Source organism: Echeneis naucrates, chromosome 19 (assembly GCF_900963305.1).
Source record: "Echeneis naucrates chromosome 19, fEcheNa1.1, whole genome shotgun sequence".
NCBI lineage: Eukaryota > Metazoa > Chordata > Actinopteri > Carangiformes > Echeneidae > Echeneis > Echeneis naucrates.
In genome coordinates this window covers 1586752-1602929 of record NC_042529.1, presented here as the reverse complement: position 1 = coordinate 1602929, position 16178 = coordinate 1586752, and the positions used below count along the sequence as shown (strand labels likewise).

At 43.9% G+C, this 16178-nt stretch overlaps 2 protein-coding genes across 2 annotated transcripts; one reads left to right on the top strand and one right to left on the bottom strand.

Moving 5' to 3' along the window:
- Positions 1-1837: 1837 nt before the first annotated feature.
- On the bottom strand, positions 1838-7672 carry kctd2 (potassium channel tetramerization domain containing 2). The gene is made up of 6 exons (XM_029528444.1): positions 7313-7672; positions 6716-6824; positions 6526-6617; positions 6277-6372; positions 5865-5990; positions 1838-5604 (listed from the first exon to the last, which is right to left on the bottom strand). Exons 1-6 carry the CDS (start codon positions 7670-7672, stop codon positions 5575-5577), a joined length of 813 nt encoding a protein of 270 aa, XP_029384304.1. The 3' UTR covers positions 1838-5574.
- A 1591-nt stretch (positions 7673-9263) lies between these two features.
- Positions 9264-16109, top strand: tubgcp2 (tubulin gamma complex component 2). The gene is made up of 17 exons (XM_029527720.1): positions 9264-9413; positions 9881-10009; positions 10177-10353; positions 10618-10777; positions 10872-11079; positions 11166-11365; positions 11856-12045; positions 12122-12267; positions 12346-12526; positions 12617-12797; positions 13112-13284; positions 14107-14235; positions 14350-14470; positions 14573-14716; positions 14802-14918; positions 15034-15197; positions 15469-16109. The coding sequence occupies exons 1-17, from the start codon at positions 9264-9266 to the stop codon at positions 15542-15544; spliced, it is 2646 nt and encodes an 881-aa protein (XP_029383580.1). The 3' UTR covers positions 15545-16109.
- Positions 16110-16178: the final 69 nt, after the last annotated feature.

Below are 16178 nucleotides of genomic sequence, written 5' to 3'. Positions count from 1 at the left end.
CTGAAGTAAAAATAGTCCATTTATTTATCTATTGTCTTATCATTAACGGAACAGGCCAATTTTTACTCTCCTTTGCTAATTATTGTTGCATCTTTTGTGCTATGAGACAAATGTGGCCACATATTTCGACTGTTTTGACTAAAATATTTGAAACAAACTGTAGCGTTGCGTGTTACAGCTTGCAGAAAATGACAGTAGCTTGATGCAACCACCCCCATCTTCCCCACAATGACAGAACATCATGTCCTGTGAGGACGCACTGACCTTGACACATTATTTCCTTCAACAAAACAATAACTCAAAATAAGTTTTCAATAATTCATGCAAAAAGTCAGCTCATGCATTTTACATGAATGCAGCAGTAGATGTTGAATCTTGGTGGTCTAACTCAGCTCATGCAGTTTGTGCGTCATCACTCTGGCATGCTTCTGATTGGACGCTGGACATTGCAACTTTCCTTTTGTGCAACGTTCCCCTGTTAATAGTGTGCTCTCATTTCACGTGGTGTCGCCCATGTTACCTGTGAATCTCTCACTGTGCATCAGGAAAACCTTCTAAACCTGTGAACAACCTGTTTCCTGATTATTGTAGAGCGGCAGATAAAAACTTTAAGTGAAGTTTCTCACAGCTTATCAGCAGGAAAAACTGTCGTCAGTATTCTGCTCTTTGTGATGCTTCACTGAGTTTCATATGAATCCTTTCTGACACCCGACCACACCTACGAGATACCACATGTGGTCGGAGGTCAGAGGGAAGTGAAACGATGCTGTCTTTCTTTAGCAAGTTTAAAAGTTTCTCATAAATGTGCCTTTCTGTCTTTGGCACATATAAAATTTTGTCACATTCAATAAATTGTGCAAATATGAAGGAAGATGTTTGAAAGTTAAACATGAAAATGACTGTTGTATTTACATATTTTGGGTGACTGACCCCCTAAAAACAAAGCACTTATTGTTTTCTATCACGTATTTCTGTGAACTCCATCCAAGTTTCATGGTTTTAGCAAAATACATGCAAATATATGTACATGATTTTATGTAGAAAGATAAATATGGTCGGATGTGTCACTTTGTTGAACAAAAAATACCAAGGACACCTCATTTTAAAACACAGACACATTTTATGATTAAAAACCAGACTGGGTTTCGTTAAAATTTTTACATGTAAAGAAACAACATTGGTAGACAAAATTCAAAAAATACAAAATAAATAAAAGTGAAACAAACAATTGGAACAAAAATGTTTTGTCAGCTTCCAAACATTTCTCCACAGTCTTCATTGACAATATTCACATTTTGACATCAATACTGTTGATAAATGAACACAAAGTGTAAATAGGTGACTCTTTTTTTCCAGCACGTCTAAATGAGTGTACAGATGTGCATGTCCACAAACGCATGCAGGTGTTTACAGATTAACTGGCAAAAATGACCCATGAATAAAAAAAATATATAAAAATATTTCATGTGTTGACCTGCAGAGGGAGGGCAGGAGGGCTGGATGGAGAAGGGGGGGGGGTCGCATAAATGCTGTATAAACCAAAGTTAGAGCAGAAGGGTGGACGGGGGGTGGGGGGTTCATTTCTGCTCAAAGATAGCTATTGTTTATCTACCGACCAAAACAACAACAAGGAAACAGAACGTGAGTAGAGAATATGTCGCGTTGTAGACCAACTTTTCCACACAAGAAATCTACACCTACGACCCGCAGAGCCATGCCGTCCCTCTGCTCCCCCCCACCATGCATCACACACACTTTGCACTAACACAGAGGTCAGACACAATCCAGTACACAACATCGTAATCTCTACAACAATGCATGCTCTGATGTTTTCACGTGCCCAAACAACACAGATATATATATTTATATATTATTATTGTTATTCTTTTTTTTTTTTTTTGCAGATTTGTTAAAATTGCACATTATGTGTAGACTAGCTAGTGCAGGTGAAAGTAAAAACTAATTATCAAATGTTCTTTTTTTCTTCAAGAAATAAAAAAAATGGCTGCTCGAGTCAAATATTGAGATAATTACACTGCAAAAGTTCAACGAGGTCAGTGATTCCCAACCTGCTTAACGGTATAACCTCAGAGGAAGCTATCATTTCCCCTGTTTTTGAGTATTTTTAAAGAAAAAAAAACATCCAAAGAGGCTAAAGACTTTAAAAGAAGTTGAATGTGCAGCCATGTTAGCATTTAAAAAGCAGCACAGTACAGAGTCGAATGGATCCTCTGGGGATCACGAATACCGGCCTAATAATAACAACAACAAGGCGAAGAGTCGAGCCAAAGAGGTTGAATCTGTAGCTTTGTCACTTTTAGCACTCAACACAACAGACAGGGAACTTTAACGAACGCCAACTTTAAGTCCAAACAACGCTAAAAACACCAACAAGGCTAACAGCTCCGTCATCTGCTATCACCCGTCTGCCTGTTAACCCTCTCGCTCAGTGTCCTCCTCTGATAACACCTGCTAATTGGCACTAAACACAAATACAGTGACGACAAAAGTGAAAGCCAACAGCTTTTATGGAATCTAGTCATGAAAAAATGAGGTTCATCCTCTGAGAGCCTGCACTGATTCTGACTAATTCCCTATCCCAGGTTGGGGACCACCGCACTGAAGATCAAACCGGGTCACAGCGGTGACGGGAACAGTAAGTGCTGTAAAGGCTGGCGACAAACATCTAAAGATGGGATAATTGAAAAAGATGTCAGCATGCAACTCAACAAAAAGACCAACACACACACACAAAAACAAACAAAGCAAAAAAAAAAAAAAAACAGGAAGAAGAAGCCAAACGACAGAGTTCAGAGTCTAATCGATTTTCTGATAAAAAGTGCACTGCTGGAGTTTTACTAAGATTAAAGCAGATGCTTCCCATCCATTTAAAAGTGCCAACCAACCACCAGCGTTCACAGCAGAACCTCCAGGAGTGTGAGGGAGCTCCATGTGATGGCACAAAGAAAGCAGCTGTCATTTATAGTCGTGTGGAAGAAAAGTGAAATGAATGCAGGACGTGATGAGTTTTGTTTGGCTTGCCTCTCACTGAAACACAGTTTAGCTCAGGTGGGGGCCTCCCAGGTTTGAGAGGCACCTTCTAATAAAAAGGTGGAGAACAACTGTGCACAACACAGGTCAAAGGCACAACACTGGACACAGACGAAGGGAAACAACACCCAAGGTGCTTTTTGCAAAAGGCCCAGAGAACAACGAAGGAGAGAGAGGGAGGGAAAAAAGTGACGTTTCAGCTCACGACTCCAGAAACCGAAATAAAACACATCGAAGTTTCTGAGGCGCGACGGAACACGTCAGGGAGCAGGACGACAGCAAAGGTTTAGAAGCACTCTTCATGCTTGATATAACATAACTGCATCAAATATGCTCTTTATACAAAGTGATCAATGTGGAGACGCCCTGTTTGGCTTCAGGAGCAGTGAGTGAAATGGGAGTTTCAGTCTGCACGATGGCCAACAGTCAGATGTTTCCATTTTCTGTCTGATATGTGTAAATCTGGCTCCAACTGGGAACAACATTACGTTCACGTCTGATGACATTTAGAGTTCATTCAGTCAAAAATTCACTGTCAGCTTTTCAAATGAGCATCTTTAGAAGAGAAGAGATTTAAAGACGTCACCTGGCACTCTGAGATTCACTGAAAAATGTAAATAACGATTAGTTGCAGCTCTACAGTTCTTTGAGGGCCACCAACTAATCTACTTATTTATTTCCAGAGTCCAAGAAAACATCTTCAGTTCAATATTAGTGGATACAAAAATGAGAAGCTGAAATAAGAGTCTTTGACATTTCTGATTTCTGACAAATAATTATCAAATATTATACAATAAATAAATTAGAACTTCTGATAGATACTTTTTGTTTTGGTCAATCCACGTTTGCATCAGTTTTGGTTGCAGAATGCTGTTGCATATTCTTTCTAATAATTATAAAGCCTATATTTGTATGTTTGAATCCTGACAGCCATTCAAAGGAGCAGAAGCAGGCCGGTGTCAGCTACAATGTGATGGAACAGGTGTAAAAACAACAGCAACCAGTCTGTGCCAGCGACTGGCACGGGAAAAAATAAAAATAAAAAAACCAAAGTCCCTAAATGTCTGAGTTAAAGGCTTGTCTCCGAAGCTCAGGAAGCTGAGGACACTTCCTATGTGGCAGATTCACTGACAGTACGGAAATTTCTACGACAAATGCAGGCTCAGGTATCTCAGGGCTTTAAAGCACGACACAGCTTGTGCCACAGTTGCTACAGCTGCTGCAGGACATGAGACGACACGGCCATTTGGCGGCAACAGAGGCGGCTGCGGGGTGAGAGAAGCGTGAGGGAGGAGCGAGGGGGGGTTAGGGTTGAGGCAACATACAGACTGGCCACAGTCCAATCCCCTGCCACGCCACACCGGTCTGGGCAAAATGGCAACGAGTAGTTTTCCTTGTCCCTAATTACAATTTTAAGATATGCAAGAGATCAAAGTATATTTAAGAGAAAAACTCAGTGTTTTTGAGCAACACTACAGAAAACGTGCAGCGGAGAGAGACTTGTGATATTTGGGTGGTGGACAGAAAGCAGAGAGAGGCACTGCATACACAGACTCACCCATGAGAGCTGGCGGGAAACCTTCAAGAAAACTGATATTTTCTCTTTTGTTTAAATAGACTCACCGACCAGAATATGTAAATATATGACAACTATGATACAGAAACCAATAAGTACACCATTTGCATTCAATTTTTCATATAGTTTCATCATGTAGCCTATATAGATTTATATAGATTCCTCACATGCCTTGATAAATTGTACACAGGTGTAGTCTTTTTGAGTTCACTTCTTCTGTTTTGCACTAAAATATCCCAAATATTCTCCCTGCGGGAACAGATCAGATCAGGCCCAAGAAGAGGAGACAAAATGGAGCAGGATGCCATGATGGTCCAGCAGCCAAGACCAGACGGTGTCTGTTAGATAAAAATCTGTCACTCGTTGAAGATGTTTCAAAAAGATCCAACAGAGAGGAGGAAATGCTGCGCCAGGTCGGACTCGGATCCGTTTCATCCTCCACCTCTGGACTTCCTGGCTTGGTTTGTCGTGCCACGACGTGCCTCAGATGCCAGCAGGGAGGGAGACAGGATGGGTTAAAGAGAGAGGCTCAGTCAGTGTGTGTTCGTTCCTTTATGTCCTTCGAGAGTCCTGAGGAGATTTCTGCTAAGTCGAGAGAGCCAAATGTTTGAGAGCGAGCGAGCATCCTGTCTGTTAACAGGGAGGGTGATGAAGATGATGATGATGATGATGATGATGTGGTAACTCTCCGCTGGGACCTCCATTCTGGAGGCCACATCACCGTCACACTGACCATTGAGAAGCTGCCATCAGCAGCACAGGAGAGGAGGGAGGGGGGAGGGCGTCATGGGAGCCCCCCACTGTGGAAAGGCACGCCAAAGGAGGAGGGATGATGATGATGATGATGATGTTGGTGGGATGGAGGGAGTGGGGTAAACTCATGGAGAAAATGTTCATGACATTGTTTTGTTTTTGTCGATAAAGTTGTATTGGGCTCAGGAGTCTCTTCACATCCGTGAGCCTCGTTCCTGAAGGATCTGAGGACGGACGAGAAATGAATGAGCAGCAGCAGCAACACAGAGACGTCTGTTCACAATAACTAATATAAAAAATATGACTTGTAATATAAATAAAAAAGATCCTTTTGGCTTTGACTCCTAAATGAATCAGTATCTTCTTCCAACTTCGTGATCACCAAGACCAGTTTTTTTACAGCTGGTCAGCATTTCCTGTCCTCATATTTGACCCTCAGCTCAACTGTGAGTCAGAAAAACATGAACAAAAGTGATCTGCTCACCTTGGCCTTCTCGGTGGGCTCGATGACGATGCCGTTGGTCGAGTTGTTGAGTTCTCGGGAAACTACGCATAGAAACTCTGCCTGGTCCTCGTTGCCGTAGTTATATGAGGAGCCGATGCTGATAAGCTGAGAACATTCGCAAGAAAAGTACAAGAGTTACAACAGCAGTTGAAAGATCCTAAAATCTCCCGTTCTTAACTAATAAATGATGACAGCTGTGATAAAAACACATAATATGGCAAAAAAAAGGACATGATTCATTTTGAAATGTCATGAGTTAATATATTCAGTGGTAATTCAGACACATTTCAGTCAAGAACATTTAAAATGATGCTGCCAGTTGCTCTGTTTTGGTGATAAATGTCCAAGTGATGCTGAAATAAGTGAAAACTGAAAAAAGCCTTTTGTGTACCTGCTCGAACTTCCATCCGTCCGACATGGTGGACACCATTTGTGTCAGTTCCTCCTCTTGGCACTGTAGCACCCGGTACACATGCTTCACGGGGCCCTGAGGGACACACACAGACCGCCAACAACACAACATCAATAGTTAGCAATAAATAAATGCGCTTTGAACAAAATGTTTTTGGACGGGCTGCCCAGGTTCATCCACCAACTGTATCCTCAGCTGGTCTCGACCTGGTCCTTCAGTTTTCTGTACCTGAGACGTCCGGTTCTCGTTATCCCGTATTCTCTCCTTCACCAGCCGCACCAGAGAGGCAATGTTGTAGAACTCCGCTTCCTCCAAAACCCCTGAAACAGGAACCAAACCGTCAGACCTCACCGTTCTGATGGATTGTGTTTCCTCTGCTTGGTTTAAAAAGGCCGCAGTGGGGACGAAAACGTTTTACCTTCCTCTGCCAGGTTTTTATCCATGATCAGCTTCCCGTGTCGAAGGTAATTCAGGATGGGGCCGAAGTACGTGGGGTCCCTGTCTATCAGGTAGGCTCCTGTCTCGTCCTGAAAGAGCAGAAGAGCAGAGCTGCTCTGTTATTTTCCTTTAGTTTAGTCAAACTCTAAGTGGGAGGCTGAGGAAACGGCTTCTATATTTTAACTTTATCTGACAACCTTTGATACTTTCCCTGGATGAACAGAGAACCTAGACCAGATTTATAATCAAAATAGACATGGGTGTTTGGCTTATATAATATTGGGCCTTTAAACAACAGAACTAACAGAGATTGAAAATATTCACATGTGAGAAGCAGATTCAGGCGTAGTTTAATATTATTTCTTAATAAAAATACCTACTAATTATTGATCCAAATGATCTGATCATTTCTGCTTTCAGTCCTGGTGGGTTGCGTGTTTAAACCATAAAGTATGGATCTTTAAAGGACTGTGAGCACTAACTGTATTCATATTGATCTTAAACCGTATCTGTGTGAATATCCCAATAACAGGCAGATTTACTGATTTTTGGGTCTGCTCTGCACACATGGACTCACCTTGTCGGAGTCCAGGTCCGGGTCTTCCTGACACAGTCTGAACAGGAAGGATTTGGGGTCCCTGCACAGCGTCTGTTTGGTCGTGATGAAGTAAGTCCCGCCGACGTTGAGCCGAACCCAGCGGGCTCCCGGTTTGTCCGCCGGTTCTGACGGGGAGCTGGGGCTGCTCTTCCCCGGGAACCCGAACACCGACCTGCCGCCTCCTCCTCCGCCCCCGCTGCCGCCGGGGCTGAGCTGGCCGCCCCGCGGAGGGACCATGAGAGTGGGCGACGCCAGGCGCACGGATCCCCGGACGTCGCGGTGGTCGGGCTGCTCTATGGTGCCGGTACCGCTCGGCTCCACAACGTGCAGCTCAGCCATGTTGTTTTTCTTTTTCTGTTTCTGTTTGTTTATGCTTCTGCTTTCTTCTTGCTTGTACAGAAGTCACAGCAGCGGCGCGGCTAGCTAACGACCCGCTGCGGGGAAACGGCTTCTGTCCGCCGGACTTGTAAACACAGAGAGCGGATTTTTCCGGGACGGGGCGGCGGGCATCGGGGCGTCGCTGCTCACAGAGGACCGCCGGGGGCCGCGCAGCCGGAGACCGAGACCCGAATGTGGCTTTCAGAGGCCGGACGGTGTGGGCAGCATCGCGTTTTGACGGTTTCTTCACGGGATAAATGGCTCATTCTTGTCTATTCAAACGTTAATCACAGAAGGCAAACGCTTCCGGGTTGTAACGTGATTATTGTTTACTTCCGTCATGTCATGGTTTTTCGAAATAAAAGCTTTCCAGTGGAATTCAAGATTGAGGACTTTATTTGTTGTTTTCTTTTTATTTTAAACCGGGTTACTATGGAAATTTGTACCATATACCTGTATGACTGACTGTGTCGTGCTATGTTGAATTTGTCTTTCCAGTTGTGTTGGGTTAAACTGTTAAATATCATGCTGTCACATATTTTCAATGTTTAGGAAATAAAAACCGCTGGGATTTATTTATGACATTGTATTTGTTGCTGCTTCGCTCTCTACAGCCGGTGTGATGGGGATGTAAATATTTTTTTGACTTGGTGGAAAAACGAAATAAAAGATGTTTCATGAAATTATTTTTTGTGCTCGTGACGGGCCGGCGGGTGAACGTGCAGCGTCACCTTTGACCTTTGGGGGCGGTGTCACACCGTTAGTGCGAAGAATTCAGCAGCAGAAGAAGAAGAATTGAACCGGCTGCTGGCGCGTTACTGTTGTTATTCTGTTGTTATTCTGTTGTTGCTCTGTTGTTGCTCTGTTGTGGACCCTGCTCACAGGTACGCTGCTCAGACTTTTGTTTGACTGTCTTTGCGTTAATGAAGCCGTTTAGTCAACATTTGTGCTCGCTAGCTCCCCGTTAGCATCGTTCGTTTTAATGGAGCAGGCCAGTTAGCCTGCTAGCATGGACTACCGTCAGCTGCAGCCTTTTGACACTTACTGTACGGGATGAGCTAAGATAAGCTGTGTGTGATGGTCGTCAGTGTGAGTCAGTCCTCTGTTCATGTTGTGTAGCTGTAATGGGGGTTAGCTAACCTCTTCTACACCTGCAGGGCTGAGAAGTCTCAAACAGCTGTAGTGTTAAAAGCCTAAAATATTTTCCTTTGGCCGTCGTGATGTCGATTGCACAGCGTTTCAGATGTTTTTCAGTAATAACATCACAGTGAGGTTGTTGTGATTGTGGGTTGTGTGTTTGATCCTTTTTGTGGATCAGCCTGGACCAGCAGACATGCAGCAAAACTCCATTTAACAAATCTTAATGCTGTTCAGTTAGATCCAGATAACTATTGTTACATATAGTTCTGTAATGTACAGTATATTTCCATTCCTTAAGCCTTCAGGTGACTAATTGTCCAGGACTTAGATCATCAGACAACAGGAACCAGTTAATAGATCAAACTAGTGGTGGGTTAAACTTGGGACCATCTGCATTCCAGCCGCCTGAGCCATGAGTGAGTTCAGGATCCACCACGATGTGAACGAGCTGCTCAGTCTGCTTCACGTCCGAGGAGGTGACGGAGCTGAAGGCTACATAGATTTACTGCAGAAACACAGGACTCCTTATGTCACCACTACAGTGTCTGCTCACAGCGCCAAGGTTGGAAACCCTTAAGAATGCTTTAATAAAATGTTTCAGACAGGAGAAGTCCATATTTCTAATGTCCTGAGGCAGGAGCAGCTCCAGTAATCACCATACAACACAATGTGTTTGTCAGCTGAACTTATAGACATGCTCAAAGCTGAGTTTCAGCAGAATTTGTGTGGACCTGACGATAGCGTGAGTGTATTTTGATGCTTTTGTGTTTCCACCAGTCTTATATTTGCCTGCTGCTCTCAAACTGCAGCTCATTCTTTGAACAAAGGCTCCTTTGATTAGAAATGTTACTGTGTAAGTTGTGAATTCCTTTAAAGGAGTTGGAATGCTCAGAATGTCATGCTTCGATGCAAGCAGAGGAAAGCCACAGAGATTAAACCAGACAGCTGTATATTACTGTGAAAATCATTCTGCTAAACTTTCTCTGTTTCTCACTCTTCATACCAGCTGTCTTTCTTTCTCTCTGTCAGGTCAAACTAGCAGAGTTCTCTAAAACCCCTGAGGACTTCCTGAGGAAGTACGAGGAGCTCAAGTCCAAAAATGTTCGCAACTTGGACCCGCTGGTCTATCTGCTGTCCAAACTCTGTGAGGATAAAGAGGTAATGAATCCTAAACAAACTCAAGGCAACTTTAGCAGATGTTCAGCAGGCCCCAGAAAACCAAGTCCTGAATTTGCTTTTATCATTTCTTTAGACATTTAAATGATGAACTGATCAACAGTCATTACACCATCTTAAATCATGTCTTTGTTGTGTCCTCTTCTCAGATGCTCCATTTCCTGCAGCAGAATGCCAAAGAGAGGTCCGAGTCGTCTGCAAACACGAGTTCAACCACAACCACCAGCTATACTCTGCCTCAGACCAGCACCAAGATGTCCATGCAGGAGCTGGATGAGCTGCGGAAGAAGCTGGGCAACGTGACAGCCAGCTCCAACGCTCCTCTGGTGAGCAGCAAAGAAGATCAGCGTTTCTTATTTCTACATCGTCTCTGATTACCTTCATAATTCTATCCTATCAGGACACATGCTTTCTATTGTTTACTGTGCAGAGTTGGCTTTCCTCTTCCTGGAGTTAAAGTCTTCAAGATGATCAAAACAACTCAAAGTCATAATTCACATTTTCTTCACATAAAGCTCTGAACTTGACAAACAGTTAGTCACACTTCTTGAAGTTACAAAGCAACATTATCCCTCTCTGTCTCTCCTCAGCCGGCTGAAGTCACACGGAAGATGCTGAGGGACAAGCACAACAAGAAGAACCCCACCCAGCCCAACCCGGTGTTTCCTAACTGGGTGTACGACCGTCCTGCGCTCCTCGGAGACTTCATCACGAGCCCCACCCCTGCAGGAGATCCACCTGTGGCCATTGGTAAGTCGGATCAGACTTTCAGGCTCACCTCTGCTGCACGCAGTCAGATGCCGGCTCAGTACACGTCCTGTCTGCTGCTGTCACCTGTCTTCAGGTACGTTGCCCATGGCCACTCAGGAACAAGCTCTGGTGGAGGATCTGCTCTTTGTCCTGATTGGAGTTGATGGGCGAGACATCACAGCTCAGCCTGTGCTTGGGAGGCAGAACCGCTCCTTCATCGTTGACGCCACATTGGACATGTCAATCAAAGAACTGGTGAACAGAATATTACCAGTGGCATCATATTACTCCACCATAACACGGTGAGTGTGACAACATGCTTCACTGATATGTCACAGAACAAATAGGAGACGAGATTTGTCAAATGGTGCCATTTGTTGTTTGTCAGTTTCATCGAGGAGAAGTCGTCCTTTGAGTACGGCCAGGTGAACCACGCTCTGACGGCGGCCATGAGGACCCTGATGAAGGAGTACCTGATCCTGGTCACTCAGCTGGAGCACCTGCAGCGGCAGGGCCTGCTGTCCCTGCAGAAGCTCTGGTTCTACATCCAGCCTACCATGAGGACCATGGAGATACTGGCGTCCATCGGTAAGTAAAGGCAGTAAAGGCAGTTGTCGTGTCAAAATGCAAAGCTTAACTTAAAAACTGCCACGACGACAGCAGGTTCACTAACACTTCAAGGTGAGCAGATCCAATTCAGACGAACGGAGTGAGGCAAAACCATAATTTCCAGCTTTCCTTGGACCAACTCCTCCAAGACTACATCATTTTTTTAGGAAGTTCTTTATTAGATGGACTACACCTCAATGCTCAGTGAAGCCATCAGAGGGCGCTCTGAGCCAGCTTCAAGGACAGTAAGCTCCATAACTGTTGAACCTCTCTTAATTTTAGAATATAACATTAATATTTAATGTGGGGGGAAAAACATGTAGGTGGTTTTTCTGACCATTTCATTATTTGATACAACAAATTGTTGGAAGACAGTGAACAGGACAGAGAGAAGAGGAAGGATGAGCTGGTTGGGAAAGTTTTAAAAATGCATTACATGTCTTTAAACGAAAAAACCCTTTTCCTGCAGCGTCCTCTGTAGACAAGGGAGAGTGTATGGGTGGGTCAACGCTGAGCCTCCTCCACGACCGAACCTTCAACTATACCGGCGACAGCCAGGCTCAGGAGCTGTGTCTCTACCTCACCAAAGCTGCCAGCGTTCCTTACTTTGAAATTCTGGAGAAGTGGATCTACAGAGGCATCATCAAAGATCCATACAGGTTCGGACTGATGCAGCTCAGCCTCTGCTTCGTGTTTGGGTTTAATCTAATATCTGTGTGATATTTGTGCTGACAGTGAGTTCATGGTGGAGGAGCATGAGCTGCAGAAGGAGAAGATACAGGAGGATTACAACGACAAGTACTGGGATCAGAGATACACCATCGTGCAGCATCGCATTCCCTCCTTTCTGCAGAAAATGGCAGACAAAATATTAAGCACAGGTAAACAAAAGGACAAAACACATGCAACACTCCAGGATCTTCTTAAACTCATTCATCACTTTCCTGATAATGTCTCAGGAAAATACCTCAATGTGGTGCGGGAGTGCGGCCGAGATGTGACTTGTCCTGATGCTAAGGAGGTCCTCTACACCCTGAAGGAGAGGGCCTATGTGGAGCAGATCGAAAAGGCTTACAACTACGCCAGCAAAGTCCTGCTGGACTTCCTCATGGAGGAGAAGGAGCTGGTTTCACGCCTCAGGTGAACAGTTGATGCTCTGTTTTGCTTTTTAATGGAGAGACGGGGAAGAAGTATCTGCATGCATTCCCATCAACCACCTTTTTTTTATAGATCCATCAAGCACTACTTCTTGATGGACAAAGGCGACTTCTTCGTGCACTTCATGGATCTGACGGAGGAGGAGCTGAAGAAGCCGGTGGACGACATCGTCCCTCCCAGACTCGAAGCTCTCCTGGAGCTGGCTCTGAGGATGAGCACAGCCAACACAGACCCCTTCAAAGATGACCTCAAGGTGGGCAGAGATCTACACTCTATATCTAAATATGAGGAACTGGATTATTTGATTTCCTCTGAAAAATACTGAAACAAATTGAAGAAAACTCATTTGATGTGGTCAAAGAATTTGGTTTGAAGGAGTCTCATCCAAAAAACGCTGAACGCCACTGATGTATGTGATATCACTGTTAAATTCCAAGATTTCCTTCACTGATCTGCCACCTCCAGTATTGTGCAGTCCTGTAGTCTTCCTGGACTCAGACTTGTTTCATGTTTACTCATATTATTTCACACTGATTAATGTTTGAACTTCCTGTGCTCTCTCCACAGATTGATTTAATGCCTCATGATGTCATCACTCAGCTGCTGCGCGTGTTGGCCATCGAGACCAAACAAGAAAAGGCCATCATCAACGCAGACTCCACAGACGTGGCGCTCAGCGGGTTGGAGGCCTTCTCCTTCGACTATATTGTCAAGTGGCCGCTCTCGCTCATCATCAACAGGTTCGCCACCTCAAACAGAATCATTCATACACATCGTAGTCAGAGTTGTAATCGCTGAGGCTCAGGATACGTGTGATAGGGGGAGTGATCTCAGAGGCACATCTGCTTAGCTTTTTGAAAGTCTCTGAGTCAGCAGCAGAGTAAAACATGTCATTTTACTGGGAAAATTTCAGCAGCAGGAACAGATACAGTGACGAGAAGATGGCAGCAGTCAGAAATGATAGAGAAAGATGGATGACAACACAAAAGGTGAAACTCAGCTCAGAATTGGTGTTCCCCTATTCTTTGTTTTCTCTCTGTGGAAATCTACTAGTTACTCTCTACTTCCTCTTCTATTTTTCTTTTCACTCTGTTACTCCTTACTCCTATTTCTGCTGCTACTTAAACTAATCTGAGCATTGAAGTCACCAACAAATCTCTGATAACTCAGTATGATGGCAAGTACGGAGCTATTATTGGCTGCTTATCTGACCAATTTCAGATCAAGGCATGCGGTGTCTAACACCTTATGGAGGTGTCTGCATTCACCCCCCACTGCTGATATTCACCTAGATGCGGCTTCCACGCTGCAGAGACAAGAAGCCCTGAGCTCTCAGTTTGGGGTGGGCAAAACAGCCAGTTTTTTATAAATCACATATATATATATATATATATATATATATATATATATATATCCACACAATAATGTGTCTCTGCCAAAACTTAAGAATCCAACCCTGATAAGAGGAAAATTAAGATCACACAAACAAACGTGAAATGTCGCCATTCTTTACACATTTAAAATAAAGCTGAGTAACTGTTGCATTTGTGTTGGTTTTCCAGGAAAGCTCTGACGAGGTACCAAATGTTGTTCCGACACATGTTTTACTGTAAACACGTGGAGAGGCTGCTGTGTAATGTGTGGATCAGCAATAAGGACTTCAGGCAGAACTCTCTGCACTCTGCCAAATGGTGAGCTGACGTAGAAAAGGCTGTAGGATAACATGGTTGGTTGTTATGATGATCCTGTCTTCCTCACACACCCAGCTCTAACGTAGAGTTGAATGTTTAAACCTCCTGTTCCAGGTTTGCTGCTGCGTTCGCCCTCCGGCAGCGAATGCTCAACTTTGTACAGAACATCCAGTACTACATGATGTTTGAGGTGATGGAGCCGACCTGGCACAACATGGAGAACAACCTGAAGACGGTGAGGTTGGACAGCGGACATCCTCCTGTCCCGATCACTCCGCTGAGATCTGACTTCTCCTCAGTGTTCTTGGTTGTGATGACCCTGCTTCTCTTTCGGCAGGCATCAAACATCGATGACGTGCTCTGCCATCACACCAGCTTCCTGGACAACTGCCTGAAGGACTGTATGCTGACCAACCCTGAGCTGCTCAGGATCTTCTCCAAACTCATGTCAGTCTGCGTCATGTTCACCAACTGCATGCAGGTTTGTGAAGATGAAGACAAATTTCATCATGTAACAGGCAGATTTCATATTCTTTTACTAAGTCGGTGCATCTCTGCTGTTTCAGCGTTTCACTCAGAGCATGAGGTTAGAGCGTCTCTCTCTGGAGCAGGGAACTGTGGACGGGCCTCCCACTCAGAGCGAGCACACAGAGGAGGCAGAGAAGAAGAGACCAACCACAAAGGCAAGCTGCTCCCCTCTAATTAACTGATCTGTCCCCGACTGTAGCACACGTTGGTATGCACAATACAACATATTCCAACAAGTGATTTTGTGTTTGTGGTCTCCTGCTGGTTCAGTTCTTGGTGGAGCACGTGGACGCCGTCCAGTCAGACGCAGGCTTCGAAGCAGCAATCAGCAAGTTTGACAATAACTTCAGCATGTTGCTGCTGGACCTGCTGGACAAGCTGAGCATCTACAGCACCAATGACTGTGAACACAGCATGATCAGCATCATCTACAGGTACACCTGAGCTGATGCATCACTTTGTTACTGCATGAAGGCCGCTGCGGGAGAGTTTTAATGGTTTTAAACACATTCACTCATTGACAGAAAAGACTAATTTAATTATTCAGATGCATTTTACCTTCAGCATACCGCTGCCTGTCCTTCTGCCCTTTTCACTGCCCAAAAGAATCTTCAAACTTTAAAAGAGCATAATTAAGATAAACTGTCTGAATAGTTTTGTAAACTACTTGGATAACTTGGTAACTCAGCTCTTGTATTTTTACAGGCTGGATTTTAATGGTTTCTACACGGAGCGTCTGGAGAGGATGGCCATAGAGCGCAGTCAGAAAGCAGCAGCATAGCTGCTTTGTGCATATTAACGACTACCCAGCAATAAAGAGATCCTTTCCTCACGCCGGGCCGTCAGTCCCACGCCACCCGCCCAGATATTCACCCCACAAACCTCAGCTGTCTGTTCAAAGAGTGTATATTAGACATTATGTACTGAGTGAAATGTCCACGTGTTGCAGCATCCATTCAGTGTGGAAGTCATGACACTTCTTAAGGGAAGCTAACTGTACCTGTACAGTGAAAATATGTTTGTATAGCACTTTAAAATTAAAATAAAACTGAAACTCCATTCATTTTTAGCTTTTGGCCTTCATTAACTGTTTCCATGCTCCTTCCACAGACTTGAATGTTGAAAATAAAAATTTGATAAGAATACCAATTTATATTTTTTACAAGAATCAACTTAATTGACTGTAATTAGTGTTAAAGTTTGATGTTTAATTATTTGATGATTTTAGGTCCTTTCTAAGTTGAATAAGTGAACCAGAGTCATACCGGAAATTCAAAGATGTGGACTTCAAAGTAAAAGCGTGAAACGTGTCAAAATGCAACATATTTAAGTTTTTTTTTTATCTCCTGTTAATTAGAAATGTTTAATGCTTGTTTGAGGTTAAGAAATGAGCTAATGTAAAGACATTACTCTGA

Bases quoted from the DNA above. Each gene is read 5' to 3' on its own strand.
- tubgcp2 (XM_029527720.1), top strand. From the start codon at position 9,264: ATGAGTGAGTTCAGGATCCACCACGATGTGAACGAGCTGCTCAGTCTG. The intron at 12,268-12,345 runs GTAAACAAAAGG...ATAATGTCTCAG, and splicing joins AGACAAAATATTAAGCACAG to GAAAATACCTCAATGTGGTG. The intron at 15,198-15,468 runs GTACACCTGAGC...GTATTTTTACAG, and splicing joins ATGATCAGCATCATCTACAG to GCTGGATTTTAATGGTTTCT.
- kctd2 (XM_029528444.1), bottom strand. From the start codon at position 7,672: ATGGCTGAGCTGCACGTTGTGGAGCCGAGCGGTACCGGCACCATAGAG. The intron at 6,373-6,525 runs GTACAGAAAACT...TGTGTCCCTCAG, and splicing joins ACGAGAACCGGACGTCTCAG to GGCCCCGTGAAGCATGTGTA. The intron at 5,991-6,276 runs GTACACAAAAGG...GAATGTTCTCAG, and splicing joins ACGGATGGAAGTTCGAGCAG to CTTATCAGCATCGGCTCCTC.